General features: G+C 39.1%; 1 protein-coding gene and 1 long non-coding RNA gene across 2 annotated transcripts; both read right to left on the reverse strand.

Annotated features, from left to right (window-relative positions):
- Window positions 1-2,051: 2,051 nt before the first annotated feature.
- On the reverse strand, window positions 2,052-8,403 carry LOC125610395. The gene is made up of 3 exons (XR_007340419.1): window positions 8,299-8,403; window positions 5,348-5,356; window positions 2,052-2,063 (listed from the first exon to the last, which is right to left on the reverse strand). It is a non-coding gene; the product is annotated as an uncharacterized LOC125610395 (long non-coding RNA).
- A 2,387-nt stretch (window positions 8,404-10,790) lies between these two features.
- On the reverse strand, window positions 10,791-12,083 carry LOC107141875 (non-histone chromosomal protein HMG-17-like). Its single transcript, XM_048815604.1, has one exon. The coding sequence runs from the start codon at window positions 11,894-11,896 to the stop codon at window positions 11,624-11,626; it is 273 nt and encodes a 90-aa protein (XP_048671561.1). The 5' UTR covers window positions 11,897-12,083; the 3' UTR covers window positions 10,791-11,623.
- Window positions 12,084-26,052: the final 13,969 nt, after the last annotated feature.

Here is a 26,052-nt window from a genome sequence, read left to right on the forward strand (position 1 = left end):
CCACTGGAGTAAGTGCATGGCTTGAGGAGTGCAGGGGCCCAGGGCTGGGCAGGATGTGAGGGAAGCCTTCCATGGGCCCTAAAGAATGAATCAGGGTTTCCCATGGGCTGGGGGCCAAGGTCGGGCTCCTGGCTGTTCTCAGCCCCTACACAGTGCCCCACTCTACCCTCCCTACCACGCTTGGCTGAATACCAGCCTGCACTGTGTCCTGCATAGTGTGGCCCCCAAAGACCATGACTTCCTGCAGGGAAAGGAATGTGCCCCAAGCAACTGTGGGATCCCTCCCTGAACCTGATCAAGATGAAGCTAGTGACAAATATTCTACATGGGAGCCAACCCCTGGACAGTCAGCAGACTTGGGATCAAATCCTAGCTCTGCCATGTACTCATGGTGTAATTCTGGACAAGATGCCAAACGCTCCTCAGTTTCCTCATGAGCAAAATGAGGCACTGACAGAATAGGGTAGTGACGGGGTTAAGTATGATCAGGCATGAAACAGAGTAAGATATGCATGCTTGACCTGACTCCCCAGTGAATGTCAGGTGGTGGGTCTTCTGCTTGTCCTACAAACATGTGTTTCCATAGATTCAGAGTGATGAGGGGCTACAACATTTCCTGTTCAGCCACCCCTTCTACTTCTTAAACAGGTCGGGGCATATGACAAGTACTTCATAACTGTGATCAGTCAGAATCAATCCCAAGCATAGATGGGAAATAGCCCTTTGGGTGACATAATGTGGGAAGTCTGATGTAGGCTTTGATTTGAATCAAATATTATGTGCTGGGCTCTGGGTTCAATTGCCATCACCACCAAAGACCTAGAAGGTAATTAGGCCGTGAGAGCTCAGCTCTCATGAATGGACTAATGATGCTGTTACATGGAGGTGGGGGGATTCATTATTGTGGAAGCAGGTTCTTTATAAAGGAATGGTTTTGATCCCTTTTGCACCTCTCCTCCCCGCTTTCTGTGCTTCTTCCTTCTGGTATGAGATGACAGTAAGAAGGCCCTCGCCAGACATTGGCACCTGATGTTGGATTTCCTAGACTCCAGAACCACAAGCCAATAAATATTTGTATATTACAATTCCTCAGTCTGTGCTATTGTCTGAGACACACAAAACAAAACAAACAAGACACAAAATTGAAGTGGGGCTGTTGCTATAATAAATATTCAAAAATGTGAAAGAAACTTTGGAACTAGCAATGAACAGGGGCTGGAAGAGTTTGTAGAAGCGGGCTGTTTTCTTTTTGAATATAAACAATTTATTTGATAAATTAATGCCTTTCAAAAAACAGTGCCAGAACATTATGCAATTGAACATGCTAGTCAAGTTCATAATGAAGCACCTGTGCTCATGTTAGATTGGGGGGCCCCACTTTGCTGGGGTTCCTGGAACTAATGCCAGAGTAGTGCTAGTTATCTGCTCTTCTGCACAGGAGGTAAAGAAAATTCCTGAACAGTGAACTTCTAATCCTACCACCCACAACACATATATAATTTTTTAAAAATTGTGACAGCCCACCTACACCTATGCACAGTCACTCTTCAGTAGAGCTTGTTATTAAGTGAAGACGAAATGACCTGTTTAACCCAGTCTCAATCCTTAAGACAGAGAAATACATCAGCAGCAGGTAATTATATGTGTGAGCCAAGGATAACATAATACAGAAAGTGGAGACAACTCCACACAGACCCACACAATGAGGCACTGGCAATTCATATTGCAAGCTGGGCAACTTAAATCCATACCTGGTGAATGACCTGCTGTGTGGACAACCTGTTTTCTAGATAGACAAGCATTAAGTTAATGGAAAGAGAATCTGAGACCACAACATGCAACCCTCCAAGATAGAGAATTCTGTACCTGAAAGCTACAGCCAAAGCCAAGGGTCTGCTATTCGGCCTCATGGTCATTTCTACCCATGAACCAGAACTTGGAAAGTAAGAGGTCATGAGAGGTCATCACAAAAGTGCAGGTGTGAACCACAGCTTCTGTTCTCCACTGCCAATCACAGGCAAGGGGCTCACCACCATCCACTCAGCCTTCTCCGTGTCCTCTTCCTGCAGTCCTCCTGTTAAGCTCTCCACACCTACACGGTTGCCTCCAGTTGCATAGATACAGCTTCACAGCCAACCAAAGATGGCGTTATGCCAACAAAGAACATGAAGGTCCTGGGAAACCATGACCAGTGAAGCCAACCAGTAGAAGAAATTCACAGTTCTGAAGGGAGTCTGAAGTTTACTTGCTTTACTGTGATTTGTTTTTGTGGTTTTGGAGAAACTTGGTCCCCTGCTATGTAGACCTCATTATCAGGGGTTACAAGTGACTCAACTCTATGCAAATCAGCTGGGGCTCATGGTTTCAGAGGTCTCAGTCAGAGTTGGCCAACTCCATTGCTCTGACCTGAGGTGAGGCAGGACACCATCGTGGAAGAGTGTGGTGAGGAAAGCAGCTCAGGACATGGAACCAGGAAGTGGGCGCAGGAGAGAGTGAGAAAGAACTTTCCTCACCATGGACAAATATAAACCCCAAAGGCACACCCCCAGGAACCCACCTCCTCCAGCCACACCCTACCTGCCTACAGTTACCACCCAGCTAATCCCTATCAGCAGATTAATTCATTGATTAGGTTAGGGTCTCCTAACCCAAGTATTTTGCCTCTAAAAATTTTTTTTCATTTTCTCACACATGAGCTGTTGGAGGACATCTCATATCTAATCTATAACAGTTGACATATGTAGATATAAAAGATTGATCTGTGGTTGTCTTCTCTTGTGATGTATTCATTTGGTATTAAAGGAATGCCAGCCTTGTGGAATGTATTGGGAAGTCCTACCTTTTTGTTCTTTTTTTAAAAGAATTTGAAAGGCTTGGTGTTGAGGCTCTACATGTTTGAAAAAAAAACTCACCAGTGAAGCCATCTGGTCCTGGATGTTTCTTTTGAGGAATTTATAAATCATTAATTAAATCATTTAACCTGCCATAGGTCTTGGTAGATTCTCTGTTTCCTTTTGAGTTAATTTCCTTTTGAGTAGTTTATGTCTTTCTAGATATAAGCCCATATTTTATAGATTATTTAACTTGTTGGCTTACAATTGTTTATACTCTTTTCTTTCCTTCTTTGTAAGGTGTTCTCTCTTTTACTCCAAATTTTAGTAATTTATGTCTTTTCCCTTTTTTCCCCTTAATCAGTCTAGTTAAAGGTTTGTGATTTTTTTATTAAAATAGCCTCTCTTTTTTTAGTTGTTAATGGACCTTTATTTTATTTATTTGTATGTGGTGCTAAGAATCGAACCCAGCACCTCATGCATGCTAGACAAGCACTTTACCACTTTACCCCAGCCCAAAGGTTTGTGATTTTGAAAATCTTTTAAAGAAAGCAATTCTTTGTTTCATTCATTCTCTCAAATTTTTTTCTATTCCCTATTTTATCTGTATTCCAATCTTTATTTCCTTCCTTCAGGTTGCTTTCAGTTGACTGAATTGAGGTCTTTCTTCTTTTTTAAAAATATAAGCATTTACAACTACAGCTTTTCCTCTAAGCATTGCTTTTTCTGTATTCCAAATTTTTTTCTTTCCTTTTCTTTTTACAGTACTAGGGATTGAGTCCAGGGGTGTTCTACCACCAAGCTAATTTCCGCCCCTTTTATTTTTACTGTGGGAGAAGGTATCCCTAAATTGCCCAGAGTGGAGTTAAATTTGTAATCCTCCTGCCTCAATTTCCAGAGTTGCTGGGATTACAGGTGTACGCCATCGCCTCTGGCTTGCATCCCATAAATTTTCTTGGTACCATGCAACATTGCTATACTTATTAAGGATTTTTTATGTAGAATCCTTGTGGGTTTGTGTTTCAGTTTTACATAGACAATTAGGTTATCAGCAAATGGAGACAGTTTTCTTCTTTCTATTCTCCTTTCTTGCCTTCTTGTACTGGCTAGGACTTCCAGTGCTGCTTTGAATATGGGTAGGGAGGGTCAACTTCCTTGTCTTGTACTGATTTTAATGGGAAAGCACTTAGTCTTTTGTCATTATGTGTGATGATAGCTGTAGATTTTGGTGGATGTCTTTTATTAGAGTGAGGAAGTTTCCTTCTGCTCCCAATTTTTGCTGAGTTCCTCTGGGCATTTGTTTTTATTTTTACCACAAATGGGAGAAAGGAGAGTCCAAACCATTTGCATTTAAAATTTATATTTGAATACATGTTCCTATATTTGAATACATTTTGGCAGTTGTTTCATTAAAGGAATTCAAGGCCAAGATGCAGGCTGTACCCTTTAAGACCTCATCCAGCTGGATACTCTGCTTCTGAGGCCAGAGTGGAGTGCTTCCTTAGTGGTGTTAAGAGTCCATGAGGAAGTAAAAACTTTCACCTTTGCTGAAGTAGCTCTTCACTTCCTGAAGAAGAGACCTGAGTGAATGAATGAAAAGGAGGCACTGCGGAAGGGGAGAAGGGGCCTTCCAAGTGGAATCCGCCTATGCCAACACCTAGAAGTCAGGACTGGCTGCAGTAGAGGCGGGGACATTGGGTGGCCTGCTGTGGGGTTTTACTGCTCTGAGAGCACTTAGAGGACAGCCCCTTTAGTTCCAGCAGCTGATCCTCAGCCCCCTCTAATGGCCCCAGAGCAATTTCTTAACAAGGCCCCAGGAATCAGTATTTCTGACAATTATGTTTCTGTCTTTAGAAAATCAAAGCTCCTCTTTCCTCAGGGCTTACATCCTTTGAGTCTGTGACCTTCAGGTAGTAACCATGGCCCTGGGGACTTTTCCCTCTCATAGTTCCACATCATTCTTTTTTTTTTTTTTTTTTAGACAAATTCTCTAAATAGGGACTCACTAGGTTTGAACCTGTGATCCTCCTGCCTTAGCCTCCCAAAGCACTGGGATTAAAGGTATATGCCACTGTGCCCAGTCCACATCATTCTTAGCACTTGCATTTATTTAATGCTCAGGGAGTGAATACTAAGCATATTCTAGGCTGGAAATTCCCAAAGTTTATCTTCTGGACAAAGTTACTATTGAGCAAAGCACACTCTTAACATTTATTGGTCTTTTAGATTTTTCTTAACATTTAGATGATTCTTGGTTTACAGATTAAACTTCTTTCAAAGTAATTAGGAGCAGTTGGAATGTTTTACTAATTGAATCTTATCAGAAAAACATGTAAAGGGTACCTGATTTAAAAGATTCATTGTGTGTGACCATTTGCAAAGCAACTTAATATTTGTCTGAAACTGGAGTGATAAAAAAAATTGATTGGCTTTGATAATGCTAGAAATAGTTTGGTTCCTGGTTTATGTGACAGCTTAGGCTGTGATTGTATTATGGCAAGAATGTAATAAATCACCGAGTCTATCTCAAAGCAGGAGATGGAGCCACCTTTATTCACCAGCTGGTGGGCCACGAAGCAAACTGCAAGTCTGTACTCCTCAACTCCCTCCAGGGCTTAGAGTGAATCAATTTATATTCCAAAACCACAAGTAAAGCATGTCAGTACATTAATCATAAGTGGCTTTTGCTGACTCAAAACCATAAACAAAAATCTTGAGATCTGAAATCATAAGCAGAAAGGGAAGGTGGGTCAAGATGACCCTAGTTGAGTATAAGTTAAAGAATGGTTACTAACATCTAGACAAACATTCTCTGACATTCTGTGTCGTTAGGATACAATGCATGAGTACAGTGTATAAGAATAGAAGAAAAAATTTGCCATTTTGTGTTGCCAATATGCTAAGCTAAGCAATCCTTGTTGGGTTCACAGGTGGAGTTTCCCCCCGGGAGAAGCATATCTAACATGACATGGAGCCTCAGGGTAAAACAGCGTCTGTTTGGTCACTGCTCATATAACCTGGACCATATCAATTGTTTCCCACTAATTTGGGGGTGTGCATGTTTGTGCGCATGTGCTCTGGATATACATTAATTGCCCACCGTAACTATCTAACCCAAACTTCCTGACTTCACAATAAACATGATCTTAACATTTGAAGTTGACAAACAAAACTACTATATCTACTTTCTTAAGGTGACTTGAGTTGAGATCTTCTTTTTAAAATATAAACATTTACGGTTATAAATTTTCCTGTAAGCACTGCTTTTGCTGCATTCCACAAGCTTTTTTCTTTCTTTCTTTTTCTTTTTGCAGTACTGGGACTTGAACCCAGGGGCTTTCTACTGCTGAACTGCATCCTAACCCCCTTTATTTTTATTTATTTATTTTGTGTGTGTGTGTGTGTGTGTGTTACTGGGGATTGAACCCAGGGTCTTGTGCATGTAAGGCAAGCACTCTACCAGCTGAGCTATATCCCCAGTCCTAAGCCCCTTTATTTTTTATTGTGAGGTGGGATCTCACTAAGTTGCCCAGGCTGGCCTTGAACTTAATGAACATTTTCTAAGCTACTTAGTTTTGAAGCAATGACTCTCATGGCAATGTATACAACTATTTAAGTTTTAAGTCCTGTTCCCATTTAAGTTCAAAATACTTCTATGATACGGTCAGTTAAATGTGGACCTTATCTCCATTTTACATACAAGAGGACCAAACTCCAGACATATATAGTGGTTTTACCAAGATCTCGAGAAATTAAGCTAACACTGAGACCCAGTCTTCTTCCTGCTGTCCCCATGGTCTCTCTGGTGGCAGAGAAAATTTAAGGATAAGTCAGTTGTGGAAACCAAGATACTCTCTTTGTAAATACAAGTCTGGATACCTGGAAGCTACGGTTGGGGTAGAGAGGATGGAAAAGGGGAGGGGCCCATGAAAGTAAAGAAGATCTGAAAGAAGAGTTGGGGAAATTTTAGTTCAAAGATGAAGGTGGAGGTAAAATCACTCAATAAGCATTTATTGAGAAGTTACTGTTGCATTGTGCAATGCTGTTTGGTTAGGCTACAGAATGCTGGTGAGGAAGCTCTAAAGCACCTACCACAATTCTAGACTTCAAGGATATGACCCTGTAGTTGTGACTTCAAATAATAATTCTAAATGTTCCAACTTTACTCACTTAAAACAATAATTAAGAATTAATGAAAGGACTGCTGGTGGCTGCAGGTGGCCTGGGCTGCTGGGCAACACCTGGATGCCTCCTTCAAGATGGAGAGTTTGGGCGCTGGGCACAGAAGGGTGAGGGCACCTGCCACAGGAGGAGGTGCTGCTGTGTGGGCCACCGGGAGCTGACAGCTTCACTTGGGGGCTGTCTCCTCACCAGACTACAAGCTTCTTTAAAGAAGGAATTGCATCTTACTGGTCTTTGCATCCCCAGTGTCTGGTGCAGTTCCAGTTACATTGTTTTAGCTGAATTTTGGGACATGGCCACTGCTTCACCAAAGTCTGGTATTAGTGATAACCATAGTGGAAGGTTACAGTTACAGGTAACTGTTTCTAGTGCCAAACTAAAAAGAAAAATGAACTGCTTTGGAACAGCAACATATGCAGATGTAGTTGCATATGGAGACATTTTTAAAAATAGCAAAATCCACTACTTCTTCTAATCCAAAATAGGATGAACAGCTAACTGTAAAGGTGACACCATTTTTGTCTAATATAAGATAATTGTAATTTTGTGGGTTAGTTAGTCTCTGTGTCCTCTATTCTGGAAATTTCTTGGAAAATTGGGAATGGAACTACCATTTGACCTAGCTATCCCTCTCTTCGGTCTATACCTAAAGGACTTAAAAGCAGCATACTACAGGGACACAGCCACATCAATGTTTATAGCAGCACAATTCACAATCGCTAAACTGTGGACCAACCTAGATGCCCTTCAGTAGAGGAATGGATAAAAAAAATGTGGCATATAACACAATGGAATATTATTCAGCAATAAAAGAGAATAAAATCATGGCATTTGCAGGTAAATGGATGGAGTTAGAGAAGATAATGCTAAGTGAAGTTAGTCAATTCCAAAAAACCAAATGCTAAATGTTTTCTCTGATATAAGGAGGCTGATTCATAGTGGAGTAGGGAGTGGGGAGCATGGAGGAACAGATAAACTCTAGATAGGGCAGAGGAGTAGGAGGGGAAGGGAGGGAGCATGGGGTTAGAAACTATGGTGGAATATGATGGATATTATTATCCAAAGTATATGTATGAAGACACGAATTGTTGTGAATATACTTTGTATACAACCAGAGATATGAAAAATTGTGCTCTATATGTGTAATATGAATTGTAATGCATTCTGCTGTCATATATAAATTAAAAATTAATTTAAAAATGTGATCCCACCGAGTACATTTGGAATTTCAGGTTTGGAGCCATCACACTTTAAAAGCAGATGCTTTATTAGGAAGAGCAATGACAGATTTGAAAAAGCTCTGTCAATGCACAATAGAAAATTGGAAAGAATAAAAGAACAACTCGAAACTTTCCTTGGAAAACAAGAATGGCATAGTGCAAACTGGTGAATTGACATTTGTGCTTGATGGATTGTTGATGGAAAAATTGTTCCAACAAACTGCAGCTCATCTTCAGCTATAGAAACACAGCAGAGTGGTGATGCCTTTTATGAACATGAAGAGACTTCAGCAGAGACAACTACCAGGTTGGCTGTTGAAAGTAGTAATGGAATAGATAATCACGTATCTACAAACCCTGTTGTCCAAAACTCATCCTGTTCACATATAGTTAATGGAGACAATACACCTTCAATCCATCTCAGGTTGCTACCAGACCCCAAAATTCACCAGCTCCAAAACCACTCACATCTAAGCCTACCAATGACACTGTCAATCAAGAATTATCCTCCCCTGTACCAACTAATAATGCTTATGCCATGGGTACTCCACTAACATCTAAAGAAACCACCTTCGCTTCAAATTACACTAGCATTACCATTGAAGATCCTCCTAATCAAGAGATACAGGCTTCCTCAGAACACAGTGAATGTATTCCTTCTGTCAATGCAGAATTGGGATGTGAAGCGAGACATATTAGACCCTGTCTCTTCTAGTTCTGGAAATAGTTCTGCTTTTGACAAATTAAGGCAGGTGTGGCAGCAGTCTGGAAATGCCAACAGAATTTTTGCCATCCAGGTATATTAAAACATTTTTTAATGTTTGACTTCCATTTAAGTACTAACATTTTGACGATGTGTGACAACTAAAGCACCTGTGCTTCCCCACTAGGTCTTGCATTCCCGTGATACTTTATTAAATTTGTATGTCCAAACCAGAGCTTTCTCTAAGTTTATTTCAGCTGCTTTCTGGAGATTTACATCTTGTATTTCCTGCAAACATTACTGACTGCTGACTGTACATTATTTTCCATTCACTCTGCCCACCTCCCCCCGCCTAAAAATCTCTTTTCACTCAGGTGCAGTGGCACATGCCTGTAATCCCAGCTACTCAAGAGGCTGAGGCAGAAGGATAGCGAGTTCAAAGCCAGCCTCAGCAACTTAGTAAGGCCCTAAGCAACTCACCGAGACCCTGTCTCTAAATAAAATACAAAAAAGGGCTGGGGATGTGGCTTAGTGATTAAGTGCCCCTGGGTTTAATCCCCAGTACAAAAAAAAAAAAAAGATAAAGAGTAGATAAAGAGTGGAACAAGGTATATTCTTCTGGCATAAACAATACTTGGCTGCGTAACCCCTGAGATAGAAATTTTTTTTGCTTAAATATCTTAGTTCTTGTGTTTCCTCGCTGGTAATTTATCAAGTTATTTAATTAGCTACACACTAGAATCATAGGAACTTAAGACTTAGTGATATTAATGTATAGCAGGCTTGAAAACTGCTGCTTCAATTGCTTTTGTTTAAATAACTCTTTACAGCCCACAGTCTTAATTTTGGTTCCCTTTATATAGGGGCATATAGGTGAAATGAAAAATTCTGTGTTTCCAATATTTGTAGTGCTGGGGATTGAACCCAGGGCCTTGTGCACACAAGGCAGGCACTCTCCCAACTGAGATATAGACCCAGCCCACTCCAAATCTTATTTAGAGAATGTGTCTGGAAAAGCAGACAAGTGTATTATTGATGGGTTGCTTTTCCAGAGAGATTAAATATAGGCTCTCGATCTTTCCCTGCCCCTGAATAGTATTTAGGCAGCTGGGAAATGTTATATTTGGCTGAAATAATGGATGGAGTATTGGACTTGGGGCAGGAGAATGAAGAGGTAGTGTTGTGTGTTTGTAGGGCATCCAGTTGTCTGTTTCCACATGACATACACCCAGGAGGTCTTGTGAAGAAGAATATTCTAGCCCGTGATGACATCTGGTCGTTTTGCCAGGCATGACCTTGTCCAGAGACCTCTGCATTTGTCCGGCTATTGTTACTCCTCACATATCTGCATGACTCACACTCGGGTCTCTGCCAAAATGCTACCTCATTCCAAAGGCCTTTCCTGACTTCCATCCAAACCAAACCCCTCTCCTCTATCTCCTTACCTTGCCTCATTATTCCCCGACATTTTCTGATGAAAATATACAAGCTTAAAGGAAAAGTAAAGAATTTCACCATGAAAACCCATATACTTACTACAAGTTTATACAACTGGTATTTGACTGTACTTGCTTTATCTCATATCTCTTCTTTCCATCTAGTTTTTTTCTTTTCTTTTTTTTTTTTTATAACACTAGGGATCAAATCCAGGGTCTCATGCATTCTAGGCAAGGGCTCTACCACTGAGCTACCTCCCCAGCCCTTTCTATTTTTATTTTGAGATAGGGTCTCACTAAGTTTCCCAGGAGAGCCTCAGAACTAGAATTCCTCCTGCCTCAGCCTCCCAAGTATCTGAGACTACAGGATAACACCATCAGGCTCAATATATCCATCTAGTTTCAAAATGCATGTCTATTTTTTTTTCCAAGCCAATCTGTATCCAGCTTTATTAAAGATACTTTTCATAAACAATCATGGTATTTCAGGCAGGACATGGGCAGACAATCGTTAACAGTATACAACAACTTTCAAACTCCCTTCTTGAATGGACTACCAAAATCAGAAAGCCACTATAAAACCCAATGAAGTCTTCATTTGATGCTCTGAATAGGGAAAGTTTAGAGTGAGGGTTGACGTTTCACATTTAGCATGTTGTTTAACAACTTTTCACAAGCCGACCCTGACTTTCAGGAAATGAAAGGAAAATGGCAAAAATTATTAATCTGAAGATCCACAATCTAGAAAAGGAACTGCTGCTCTTCTGAGGGACACTATTCTCAATGACGTCACTGGAAAGTCCAGATTGCCCCACACACTGGTAAAACCAATCATTGGGAATCAGGTCCCAATAGGTCTGAGTTTAGGGGAATTAAGTCTATGCCGATGGCAGAGAGGGACAGGAGGACATACAGATGAGTTTGAGTTTTTCCATACCACAAGGCATTTGTGCCAAGGTGGCTATGTGTGCCAACATCAGGGAATCCCTTCCTCTTGGGAACAAAGAGGAAGTCTCTCAACACTAGAAGGGAAAGGTGTCTTCCCCCACAGCAATCCAGCTTTAGAGACATTCTACTAGTGACATATGCTCCTTCCCCCGCAAAACAACAATGAAGTGTTCTGTGTGCTAACAACATAGCTTAAAAAAAAAAAGTAAAACAAAATTCTGCATTTTTATAAAACTTGATAAAAAATAGTATTTCAAACTGTACAGTCACCAGAAGTACACAGTTATCAAAAACGCACACACTTCACTTGGCATCTCCAGCACCTTCAGCTTTCTGTGCCTGGTCTGTTTTGGCATCTCCATTTTCTGCAGGGTTATTCCCATCCTTGCCAGTGTCAGCTTTTCCCTTTTTCCCTTTGGGTACCTTCTCTCCCTTCTTTGCAGGGGCCTTTTTAGGCTTGGGCTCTGGCTTTGGAGGAGCAGGTTTGGCAGACAACCTTGCAGATCTTCTCTGTGGTTCGTCTTTCACCTTGGCTTTATTTCCTTTAGCATCCCCTTCAGCCTTTCTCTTGGGCATGGTGGCGACGGCAGCGGGACGCAGGCGCTGGACGCGGGGATGCAGCGGCGCTCGGCTTTGGTCGGTCCGGGGGTCATTCTCGCCTCTTCTTCACACTGCTCAGCCTGGGGGGGGGTTTATAAAGTTTTTATAGCGCTGGGAGCCCCGGACCGGTTAGAACCGGATTTCACCTCCCGCCGCCGCTCATTGGAAGTTAACTTCTTAAAATGGAATGTAGGCAATTTTATTGTGAATCAGTAAACTCATACGCTGCCACACATGCCACTAAATCAGTCAGGGTCACTCCAGGTGAATTGGGCTGGCAGGAAATAATCACACAGAGACAGAGAAAGTACCATTTTCTTGGGGCTCAGCAATGGCTCCTTAGCCCCAGTTCCCACAAGGGAAGCAAGAGAAGCAGACGAGAGAGAGAGAGAGAGAGAGAGAGAGAGAGAGAGAGAGAGAGAGAATGCCTGAAGCCCTATTTATTGAGGGGAAGACACTCAAGAAAGTTCTACCCAAATGAGGCAAGGGATTGGGTTTCACAGGGTGTCACCCAGTCTCATTGGCTGATGCCAACTTCTAGAGCTTCATTCCCTTGCTGACTGGAGGTGAGATCCACCTGTTTCTGCACGCAGTGGAAACCAGTCTCACACCTCTGTTGCTCAAGGCTAAGGGTCAATGCTCACTCCTATGGGGCAGCGTCCGACAATATGCATCATTACAAAGAAAACTGGAAGAGTATAAAAGGAATTATATAATTTTCCAGAACTTGAAATATAAGCCAGCTATTCTGTTTTTGTATTTCTGATTAAGTAATATTTAAATTATGAATACTACATAACAATGTATATTTTCTTTTTAAGATTATGGATATTAAATGGCAATGTATAATTTCTTTTTTAAATGATCACATTTTGTCAAAATGATAAGTAACATTTCCATTTTGTTGGTGGCTAGATTTTATGCAATCTCTCTGAAGGGCATCCATGTTTTTCCATCTCAGGAGCCCAGCTGTAATCTATACCAAGCACCAAAACCACCTACACAAACCACCTTCTCATTACCAAGTCCTCAGGCTTAGCTCTCTCCCACTTTCTTTGCAAAGCAGGTACTTTCCATCTCTTCTGTGATCAGGATTTCACATTTGTTGTCTTTATTAGGGACACACATCCTTGCTTGGTGCTGAACCAGGTATTCAAGAGCAGAGTAAGTGAAACTATGATATTCTTTTGCTGATATTAGTTCAGAAGGGCCATTCTGGTTAACAAATAAAAGTCTTCCATTCTGTTCCCAGGATCACAGATAGACTGACACAGATTTTAGGAACTGCCATCTTTGCCTTTGGTGTCTGATCCTTTGATGATTCCTTGTTGGGACATTAAGTTAGATCTCATTCATACATTTCTTTTGCTAGGGTTTGCCTCTGTTTGTCTCTGAATGGTTTGTGTGCTAGAGTGGTCATCATTGTGCTCATGTTGAGATGGTAGAACCTTTACGGTCTGGGGCCTGGGGAAACACTGTTGGCTCAGTGGAAATGCCATCATGTGGAAGAATTACTACAGCCCTTGTGGGATCCCGGTTAATTCCTATGAGAGTGGGTTCTAAAAGAAAAAGCCTGACCTATGAATATCTCTGACATTTTGGCTAACTATACTACTGCTCTCTCCCGATTGTTGTGCTACTGCCATAATGTAATTTGCTAAGTTATGGCACAACCAACAAAGGTCTCACCAAAGGCCAAAAATATTGGGCCATCTAATCTTGGACATTCAGCCTCTCAAATTAAGTTACACAAATCACTTTTATTTATAAAGGACCCAGCCTAAGGAATTTCATTATGGCAAAAGAATAATACATTTTAATTCTGATCATTTATTCACTTAAGATACCATTTTTATTGTTCGCTATATTTCAAACGTATTGGAATATAATAACAAATGCAACATTTATTGACTGTGTGTTATATTCAGCGAGGTAAAAGATTGACACTTATCTGACATAAGGTAGCTTATATGTTAATATTATGCCTACTTTAGAGAAAATCTGATTGAAGCTTAATGACATTAAAAAAATCTTAGCCATGGTTAAACAGCTAATTAGGCAGAGAAGTGGAATCCAAGTGATAGAATTCCAGAGACTATACTAATTATCCTAAAAAGTAAAATAAAGATAAACTTAAAGGTAAAATTTACAGTATAAGAATTCTCATAAATAATAGAAAAAGTCAATAATTTGTTAAATGTATTAAAATTAGACTAACATAACACAATGCATGTGAAGTTTTGCTAAGTAAGATATAAGCGAGGTGATAACACAAGAAGAGGAAAAACATTTTTGGATTGGCAACACTGATTCATTACCATGTTACTTCCAGTACCTTTACATAAGCTGTTAAGCAATATAATAAATGAAAAGTGTTCACTTTGTTCACTAACTTTCTAAATCTGCAGCATTTTCTTTTGTCTTGTCCATCTACACTCATGACTGGCATGTCCCACTACCCATTCAATTCACAGTCTCCTCTTTATAAAAAATAGAAGAATCACCTGTCATTTTTAGTTAATATTTATTAAATAAAATTATGTCTTCCAACTTTTTTTGTCTTAAAAAGAGTAATTGTTGTGAAATCAAGACACAATTTTTACTAACTACAACATGTTCTTTATCTCCAGTCCATATTTCTAAAAAGCTTTCTTGACCCCATATCTGCCTTCAGATACTGCCCTATTTTTTGGTTACTTTTCACAAAAAATCTCAAATAGTTGACTACAATCCATTTCAACTTTCTGAATTTCTTTTCTTGGTTGCACTTGTGCCCCCAGCTCTCCGCTGAAGCTGTTCATGTACATGTCACTGGTGACCTCCTATTATGATGAACAATACTTCTTTGTCTCTCCTCTTCTCACAAGTTCTCTCAGAAGCACTCAAAAAAAAAAAAAAAAAAAAAAAAAAAAAAAAAAAAANTTTCTCTTGGGCATGGTGGCGACGGCAGCGGGACGCAGGCGCTGGTCGCGGGGATGCAGCGGCGCGCGGCTTTGGTCTGTCCGGGGGTCGTTCTCACCTCTTCTTCACACTGCTCAAAATGCATGTCTATTAAATCATACATATCAGTATGGTTTACTCCTCAACACTTCAGCATGCATATCATTAATGCTAGGATTCAGCATTTGCTTAGAAACTTTAGGTAAAGTTTACATAGAAGGACAAGCACAAGTCTCAAATGCACTGTTCTGATGAATTTTTATTTTTTGGTAGTGCTGGGGATTAAACCCAGGGTTTTATGCATACAAGGCAAGCACTGTACCAACCGAGCTAAATCCCCAGCTCTGTTCTGATGAATTTTAATGACTGTAAACTCTGTTAACTCAAACCCTTATGAAGATAGAGAACATGACCATCACTTCAGAAAGTTATCCGAGCTCCCTTTTGAGGCAATCACTATTCCGGCTTTTCTTTTTCCCTCTCTATTATTGGTTAGTTATTCCCTATTCTAGAACTTATTATAAATGGAATTAGTATGAACTCTTTTGAGTAGGGTTCTTTTAATCAATGTGCTTTAATCTGTATTTTTAACACTTAAAATTACTAGTGACAAAAATAATTACTATGTGACATATCTTTATATGTGTTATTGACTTTTTTCTCTCTGCTGGACTGGAAAGGGACGTTATTTTGTTTATTCCTGTATTCCTTGTGCTTGACATTTTACTTACCATATTAGAAATTATTCCATAAATATTTGTTAATTAAAGAGAGAGAGAGAATTAAAGACATAAAATAGCAGACAAAAGTACAACAGGGTAAAAAGCTTGATCAACAAAAAGTAATCCACACCTGGATGCATCATTGTGAAAACTGATGAACACAGAAAAACAAGATCTTAACAGCAGCAGCCACGAAGAAGAGATTACCTGTGAAGGGATGTCTAATTCCTATGAAGGGATTTTTTTTACCTGTGAAGTGCTGTCTTTTACCTGTGAAGGAAGGGATGTCTTTTACCTGTGGAGGGCTGGCTCTTCAGTGGCAACAATACAGGCCAGAAGAAACGGAATAATATTTTCAAAATGCTGAGCAAAAACAACAGTCAGCCTACACTTGAAGGCCCAGTGAAACTATCTTTCACAATTAGGATGAAACAAAGACATTTTCAGACAAGAAAAATTGACAGGTTTCACTATGAACATGCTCGCACTAAAGGATCTTCTGAAGGGTAGACTTCAGGAAGAACAAAATACCAGAAAGAAATTCTGAGATAGAAAAAAAGGAGGGTGAACAAATAATATTGTAAACGTGGTAAAATCTAGTCAAAGGCCAACTATGCAAAGCAATAATAATTGTGACCAATTTTTAGTGTTAAAGATAGTACCAAAATCCTGAACAGGTATAGTTAGAAGGAAGGTGACTGGGCAAAAAATATTTTTAGTCCCAGGTATATATATCTCAAAAGAAAATAAGAGCCACATAGGATAGAAGGAGATAATGCTAGTGCTAGAAAAAAAATTTTCACAGGAAAAATAAGCAAAAATAGGATTTAAAAAGAAGTAATACCTACAGAAACAATAGGATGTCTTTTAAATCAGAAAAGAATTTTTGAATCACTTTATGGAAATGGATAATTTTAAATTGATGAAAAGGGCAATTTTATATAAAAATATAATTTAGATGAATAGGGTGATTTTAAGTCATTTTAAGTGTGAACTATTTGATTAAGGTCTAATTACAACAAAGCATACTAATAACTATGTGTATCCCTAAGGGTCAGACTAAATTTGTTATCTTTTCTTTGACTATAACAGGAAATTCCAAGCAGATTTAGTAGGCTTCATGATTTCTTGGTGATAAAACAGAGATGTTGTAAATGTGTCAAAACTGTATATTCAATTCTTTTTAAAAAATCGAATTTTTCCATACTATTTGTTGAAAACTTTTAATAGTAGAAAAAGATTTTAAAATAAATTTTAATTAACCAGAAAAAAAGAATACAATTTATCAAAACTGACTTTTAAAGAATTTGAACATGCATTGATTAATAGTTTTTGAACACACAGAATTAACAGTTTGTAATAATCTACCTCTTCCTCCACAAAAATGGCCTTAAAAGTTTCAAAAGTAAGTTTTAGCAACTGTTCAAGTGACATATAATCCTAATTTTAAACCAAGTGTTCCAAATAATTGAAAACAGAGAATGTTCTCAAATTTATTTTAGATGACCAGTATGATATAATACCAAAGCCAGAAGGAGAAAGTTAAAGAAAGAAAATATAAATAAAGTTTTTTCAGGGCTGGGGCTGAAGCTAAGTGACAGAGCACTTGCCTAGCATGTGTGAGGCACTTGGTTCAATCCTCAGTACCACATAAATAAATAAAATAAAGGCATGTTGTTCATCTACAACTATACAAAGAAAAAAATTTAAATAAATAAATAGACAAAGTCTTTTCCTTCTAAATACTTCTAATATAAAAAAGAAATATATAGACGAATTTTACTTATGAAAGATATAAAGAGCCTTGATATATTAGCAACTTATACCCTGTATGCACCTAAAAAAAAAAGAATTAAAAGAAACCTCCTTAAGCCAATAAAGGATATCTCCTCAAAACCTAGAGCAAACATCAAGCTTCATAGTGAAATGTTAGATATACTTCCCTCAAAATCAGGAATAAAACAAAGTTGTTCACAATTACCACATCTCTTCACACTACTGTTTTTTCCTAGCTTGTGCAATAAGACAAGAAAAACAAATAGTGTGAGAATTGGTAAGAAGGAAACAAAACTTCTAAACATTCACAGATAATATCACTGTCTACATAGAAATCCCCAAGAGAAAATACGAAATATGATGTAAATTCAAGTGAGAGTTCATTAGTTTCATGAAAGAACAGAAATGTCTAAAAGAACCAAAACACTTTTTAGAGACATTGACATTTATTTTTAAATTGTGGTGATTAAAACTACTTAGTATTAGGCCAATGAAATAGAATAAAGATCCAGAGGCATACCTACATGTGTGGAATAGCAATACAACAAAAGTAAGCGCTGAAGATAGGTGCCTTGGCTCATCCTCTAATCCCAGCAATTCAGGAGACTGGGGCAGGAGAATCACAAGTTGCATGCCAGCCTCAGCAATTTAGTGAGAACTTGTTTCAGAATAAAAAAATAAAAAGGACTAAGGTTGTAGTTTAGTGGTAAAGCTCTCTGGGTTCAATTGCCGGTATCCACGTGTTTCTCCCCAAACAAACAAACTGCAAATCTAACATTCTATACATCTCATGGCACATTCTCCACNGGGGGGACTGAGTACAGAAGGCCCATAAGGTTCTAGGAAATGTTCCACAAAACAATGGCGCCTTGCCCCCAGGAAACACATAAACAAGGAAGACTCTGGAAGTTTCTAATAACTAGTTAATGATTAAATCAAGATAAACACTCAAGGGAAACACTGTGTATTCACACAGGCATACGAGTACAAATAAGGAAATAGAAGAGAAAGAAAACTCACATTCATTTAGCACAAAAGAGTCCACTGTCCAAACTCGGCCTGCTTTTCTCAGTACTCCCACCTGCCATCAAGGTCTTTGAGTTATGCTGCATGATGAAGTTGAGCCTTTGTCTCAGACTTAATTAGGTCAGTGTTCTCCGAGTTTCCAGAGGACAAAATGGATCCCCAGATCAAAAGCATGTATAAAAACATTTATAGCAAGTAACATTTATTGAGAGTGCACTGTTTTTCCCAGTCACTCTTCTAAGTCCTTTACATACATATTAGTAATGTTCGTGATTCTTCTAGGAAGGAGATACTTATTTTACCCCTCATCCAACTGATTAAAAAACTGAAGCACAGAAAAATTAAATAATTTTCCAAGCCTACATAGCAAGAAATCTAGTGAAGTTATCAAAGCCAGGTAGTTGATTATAAAATCCAATCCAAATTGGATCATAGACCTAACTGTGAACATATATAAAGATAAGCCTTTCAGAATTTTTGACAGTGAACTCAACAAGATGAACAGAAAATCCAGATCCTCATTCCCTCCAGAAACATCCAGTAAACAACAGCCTGATGAAAATGGCCTGGTGGAAGGTCTAGAAGCTTGTTAAGGATCTGAAGCAACCAAATGAGCCAAAAAAGAAAAAGAGCAATATTTTTTAAAACAATAGTAAATTTCATGACCTTTATGCATGCCTTTGCCTACCCCCTCCTCAGCATAGCATGGTCAGAAGGAAATCACTCAATTTCCTTCCCGTTCCTCCCTCAAGACAAAAGGCAAAGAATGGAACTTGTCTGCAGTGTTTTGACTCAGTGTCCAAGGGACTGACTTCTGTCCTGTCCAACTCAGAACCCAGACAGCAGCATGGCTTGGATATTTGAATGAAGGCTGCTGACACAGTGGCAGATGCACTGAAGACCATGAGCATCCCAGGGGCCAGAGATTACAGGCAAAGGAGACAACAGGACATGTAAGGCCCTGAGGAAAAGCAGGGGTGAGACCCTTAGCTAAATTGAGACACTTTAAAACAACTATAATAATATATGAGAAATCCACAGATAACATCATACTAAACAGTGAAAGATTTTTCCTCTAAGGTTAAGAAATAGACAAGGGTGCTTTATTCAACATAGAACTAGAAGTCCTAGGCAGAACAATTAAAAATAAAAATGAATAAAAGACACCTAAATTGGAAACAAAAAGAGAAAATTCTCTCTGTTCACCAATAACAAGATATTCTACATAGGAGACCCTAAAGAATCCACAAGCAATGGTTACATATCATAATGAATTAAGCAAAGTTGTTAATCAGTTGTGCTTCTACGCACTAACGATGAACAATCTGAAAAGCAAATTAAGGGGAAAAAAATTCCATTTACAATAGAATTAAAAAGAAGAAATGCTGCTGGGTGTGGTAGTGCATGCCAGTAATCTTGGTGACTCAGCAGGTTGAGGCAGGAGGATCGCAAGTTCAAAGCCAGCCTCAGCAACTTAGTGAGGCCCTAAGCAACTTAGCAAAACCCTGTCTCAAAATAAAAAATAAAACTAGGGCTGGGGATGTGGCCCCTTGTAGGTTCAATCCTGGTACCAAAAAAAAAAAAAAAACCTGAAATTAGAACCATCATATCATCCATCTATCCCACTTCTGGGCAAAAGAAATGAAACCAGCATGTCAAAGAAATGCCTGTACTCTCCCATGTTTATTTCAACACTATGCATAATAGCCAAGCTATGTAATCAACTGAGGTGTCCACTGGGAGATGACTGGTAAAGAGAATATGTGTGTGTGTGTGTGTGTGTGTTTGGCTCTCAAATTTCAATCTTTAATTAGTAACCGAACTTTCTGATATTGTAAGTCAGTGTCTGTCTCTGGACAAAGTGTGCCATGTATCCACTGTTAGGTTTACAGCTTACAAACCACATACTAGACACACACACACACACACACACGCTGGAATATTACTCAGCCATGAAATTCTGTCACAGCAAAATGGATAGAATTGGAGGATATTATGTTATGTGAAATAAGTCAGATCTAGACAAATATTGCACATTCTCAGGTATATGTGGAAGCTAAAAAGCTTGATCTCAAAGAAGTGAGCAGAATAGTAATCATTAGAGGTTAGGAAGAAGAGGAGGAAGGGGGTAAAAGGGGGTTGGATAATACATAACAAAATACATTTAGGTAGAAGGAATAAGTTCTAATGTTCTTCAACACAGTAGGGAAACTATAGTTTAAAACAAACTATTAAATATTTTATAAAGAACTAGCAAAGTTCAAATAATCCAAACACAAATAAATTATAAGAATTTCAAATGTCTTAAAAGTGCTAATTACCCTATTTTATCAGTGCACCATGTATACATGTATGATCACAATATACCCCATAAATATGTACAATGAATGTGTCAATTAAAAAGAAAAAAGTCAACAGTTGTTTTATCTACCATAAATCATTCTATCCATCAGGAGTCTTGGTTTTAAAAACCCAATTCTAGGGCTGGGGATGTGGCTCAAGCGGTAGCGTGCTCGCCTGGCATGCGTGAGGCCCGGGTTCGATCCTCAGCACCACATACAAACAACGTTGTTGTGTCTGCCGAAAACTAGAAAATAAATATTTAAAAATTCTCCTCTCTCTTTAAAAATAAATAAATAAATAAATAAATACCAAATTCTACAGAAAGGGAATTTTCAAGGGTTTATAAGATCGATAAAAAGTTGAAGAACTAGAGGTGGAGAATGTGCCATGAGATGTATAGAATGTTAGATTTGCAGTTTGTTTGGGGAGAAACACGTGGATACCGGCAATTGAACCCAGAGAGCTTTACCACTAAACTACAACCTTAGTCCTTTTTATTTTTTTATTCTGAAACAAGGTCTCACTAAATTGCTGAGACTGATCTTTAATGTGCAATCGTGTCTCAGCCTCCTAAATCATGGGATTGCAGGCTTGTGACACCACACCCAACCCAAAGCCCTTTGATGACACCTGGTGGTAGCTGACCTCCACCGCACAAATTTTAGAAAGCTCTTAAAATGTAAACAGCAGGCCAGGGTGTGGTGTTGCCTGTCTGTCATCACAGAGACTCTGGAGGCTGAGACCAGGAGGATCACAAGTTCAAGGTCAGTCTCAACACTTAGCAAGACCCTCAGCAACTTAGTGAGACCCTGTCTCAAAATACAAAATAAAAAGGAGTGGGGGTATAGTTTGGTGGTAAAGTGCTCCTGGTTCAACCTCCGATATCAAAAAAAAAAAAAAAAGGAGGAGGAGGAGGGGAAGGAGAAGAAGAAGAAGCAAGCTGCAAATCTAACAGTGGATACCTCTCATGGCACATTTTGTCCAGAGACAGACACTGACTTACAATATAAGAAAATTCAGTTACTAATTAAAGATAGAAATTTGAGAGCCAAACTTATCAAACAACTTCAGAAAATATTGAAAGGGAAAATCAGCTCTTTTGTTGCTGCTTACTTGACACATTCCCCAGGAGAAGCAGCTAAGATTTCATCCAGGAAAAGGTCTAATTGTCCTTGGACATAGTCATGGGGAAATAGGATGAGAGGAATAAGGGAAACTTGGTCGAAGTAGTCTTTGTGACATATTGCAAAAGACTCTGGAGCTACAAAGTCCTGGATTTGATTCCTAGCCTCACAATCACTCACCAACCACAGGACCCAAAGCAAGTATCTTGCCTCAATCCACTTTCTTGTTTGTAAAATCTGAATAGCACCAACTTGGCAAGATTAGTAGGTGGAAATGTAAATAATCTGGTCCAGAGCTTTAATGATATCCATGGCCAACAGAACAGATAAAATCAAATGAAACCGTGGACTTCAGATAAACTTGGCCTGGGAGCCATTCCCTCTAGACCTCTTTGTTGCTCAAATGTTGTTAAAAGAGTTTCAACACTGACTCCTGGTTGTCAATCACTTCAACCTGGGTTATGGAGTTGCTGTATCAATCATAACAAGAAATAGAAAATAAAGTCAGGAGGCTATAAAGGAAGGATTCTTATGCATGATTGCCTGAGAGTGTCACAAAAGACTCTTCCAAATCACAAGTTTTACACAGAGGCCACTGCAACCTTCCACAAAAAGTTCTTATACAAGGACATCTGCCCAGCAACTGTCCACTCAACCTCAGACTGACACCTTTCCTGTTATTAATCATTGTGGTGGAGGATTATTGTTTTAATGTGTTTGGTGTAATCCTCCTCACTTCTGTCCCTTTAAACTGTTCCCATGCCTGGGCGTGGTCATACACACCTGTAATCCCAGCTGCCCAGGAGGCTGAGGCAGAAGGATAGCAAGTTCAAAGCCAGCCTCAGCAACTTAGCAAGTCTCTAAGCAATTCAGTGAGACCCTATCTCTAAATAAAAGATTAAAAAGGGCTGGGTATGTGGCTCAGTGATAAAGCCCTCCTGGATTTAATCCTCGGTGCCAAAAAAAAACTAAAAATTTTTTTTTAAATTCCCCTTGGTTTGCCTGTCTTGAATATACCCAGAGTTTACCAGGGCACCCATATTCCCTTTACAGTGTTCTGCTATTCCCATATAAACACCAGTATTCTTTGGAGAATCTCTGTTTTGTTATTTAGGTTGATTCCCTGAATCAGGCAGGCACAAGCCAACTGCAGTAGAGGCTGCTGATTATTTGCTAATGTATGTTTTCTCCTTCACTCTAACAGACTGAAGTTGGAATTGAGGAAGTAGCTGCTAGAATAAAGTCTTCCCATTTCCCTTGTAGCAGGGGATTCAAGTCAATGAAATACAGAAAGAAAACTTCCCTAAAATCCACTTTACACCATGTCCCACCTTCCTTCACCCCTCCTCCATCCTGCTGCCTGAGGCAGATGCGGTCTGGGATCTGTTATTCATGTTCTCATAGCACCCCATGCTCTGGGCATGACAGAGCAATCAGCAGGAAGCCTTGGGGCCTCCAGGACTCTGGGTGGGGGGAGCCTTGTATTACCTACATCTGGACGTCATGCGGAAAGAGAAACATGCTAATCCACCTAAATGGCTGTTACGTTGGCTTTTTACTACTTGCAGCAAAGTTCGTCTTAATGGATCCACCCAAGCACAGCCAGTGGGCAACTCCAGGCCTCCCCCTTGGTGGCTTAAGACTTACAACATGAAAGAATGGACAGCCCCAAAGAGGAAAGATGGAGGAGCTGAGCTGCATAGCTTGACTCTTTTCCCAGACACACCAGGTTAGCCATATTTTCTCTCCTTGAAGGAGAAAGTGAGGAGGTGAGAGAAGGTTTTGTCTTTAAAAGTTCCTTTACATAAACACCATTAGGAGCAGACTGGTGCCTTGCACCCGGATGTCAGCTTCAGTGCCCCCCATCTCCCGCTCTCCCTCATCTCATCAGTCATCAGATAGGGGGATGCAGACACTCCCTCCTAATAGCTCTATCCTTTCTATCCCCTATTCTAATGCATGCCAGTAGAATAATAATATAGATTATTGGTCAATAGCATAGGCTTTGAAATCAGGCAGGGTAAGAAACCCAATTCTGGAATCATAATCTGTGGCCTTGAGCAAATTACACACATGATTTAAGCCTCCATTTCTTCACCTATAAAATGACAGTAACTCCAGTCTCATAAAAGGTTGTTGAGAGCAATAAACAAGATAACGTTCACAAAGTAGTTAGATAATACCTGACAATAAAAGTCATCTTCAGGTCTATACTTTCTCTCTCTCCTGGACTACTGAAATAACCTTCTAATTGACTTCTGTGTATACACATTCACTTCCTACTTGATATTCCACACTATTACCAATGTTTCTAGAATGTGATTATCACTTTAAAAGCCTATGGATCCTCTCCATAGGATAAAGTCAAATTTCCTAGAGGTGTATAAAACCTTTTATCATCTGAACTTGCTTACTGCCCTTTACTGCTTTGCTAAATGTGTGTGGGGTCAGATGGTGAAGAACTAAGATTTCATCCTATCTGTATTTGAGAGTCATTGACAGCAACCTCCCAGGGAGATGATACAACTGAATAACACCAAAGCCAAAATTCTCAGCATCAAGGAATTCAACTATTAATATCAAATTTTGGTTAGTTATTCCTATGTATTTTGATATTATTATAAACATCTATAACTATTAAACATATTTATAAAAAATTATCCAATTGGCTTGGTACAATCAATACTAAAAAAAAAAAAATCACATAGGAATCTATAACCCAAGACCTAGCCATTTACACACAAAAGGCATGCAATATGCACGAAGAGCACTTCTTTGACTATAATGTAGACAATATGATTTTCCTCACCCTCCTTTATCAGATTTTTTCTTAATATTGACCCTGTGGATGTATAATTTTCTAGATTTTTTCTAAAATTTGTGAATACCAGAGTTTATTATTAATAATATTACAATCCTAATTCAAATTTAGAGGCTGAGGCTGTTGCTCAGTGGTAGAGCGCTTGCCTAGCATGTGTGAGGCACTGGGTTCGATTCTCAGCACCACATATAAATAAACAAATAAAATAAAGGTCCATACATCTAAAAATTTTTTTAGAAAAGACTAATTCAAATGTAATTGTAACTCTAACCTAATAGTTTTACTTGTAACGCTAATAATAATAATGCTTGCACTGCTAGAAGAGAACATGGAGAAATACCCTAACATATAGGCATAGGCAGTGACTTCTATGGGATGCCTAAGCTCAAGAAATAATAATACCAAGAATCAATAAATGGGATGGCATCAAACTAAAACCCTTCTGCACAGCAGAGGAAACAACAGCACAAAAAGAGAACCTACAGGATGGTTTTTGGTTTTGGGTAGCAGGGATTGAACCCAGGGTTGCTTAATCACCTAACCACATCCCCAGCCCCTTTTATTTTTTATTTTGAGACAGGGTCTTACTAAGTTGCTTAGGACCAAAGCTGTTGAGGCTGGCCTTGAACTTGTCATCCTCCTGCCTCAGCCTTCTTAATCACTGGGATTACAAGCATGTACCATCATTCCAGGAAGAACCTACAAAATAGGAAAAAAATATTTGCCAGTACTCTTTTGACAGAGGATTAATATCCAGAATTTCTAAAGAACTCAAAAAACACCAATAAAAATTAGCCCATCCCATTTATGAGCAAAAGAACTAAATGGACACTTCTCAAAAGAAGTACAAATAAATAAATAGACATGGGAAAGCATTACCAGTGGTAATCAAGGGAAAGTGAATGACAATAACAATTGCTTTTTTCTAGCGAGTTGGAGACTGCATTGACCCTTTCTTTTGGAGAACAATTTGGCACCCTCTGTCAAGTAAAATCCTGAAATATTAGCATGTGCAAGGCCCCAGGTTTGATCCACAGCATAGTCAATAATAATAATAATAATAATAAAAGATATCTGCACAAAGATGTTTCATGCCCAGTCTCTGAAACAAGAAGTTTCTTTGAAAGCCACCTAGATGAACAACTGCAAAGAAATGTCCATTCAGTTGAATATGAAGCAGTAACTAAAATTAAAACTTAGGACTATGCAGAACATAAAAAAATATTATGATGCATTAAACTATTAAATAAGCATGCAAGACTTGGAGTGTAGCTCAGTGTAGAAGACTTACCTAGCATGTGCAAGGCTCTAGGTTCAATCCCCAGCATCACAAAAAAAAAAAAAAAAAAAAAAAAAAAAAAAAAAAAAAAAAAAAAAAAA

Source organism: Marmota marmota, unplaced genomic scaffold, assembly GCF_001458135.2.
Source record: "Marmota marmota marmota unplaced genomic scaffold, marMar, whole genome shotgun sequence".
Taxonomy (NCBI): domain Eukaryota; kingdom Metazoa; phylum Chordata; class Mammalia; order Rodentia; family Sciuridae; genus Marmota; species Marmota marmota.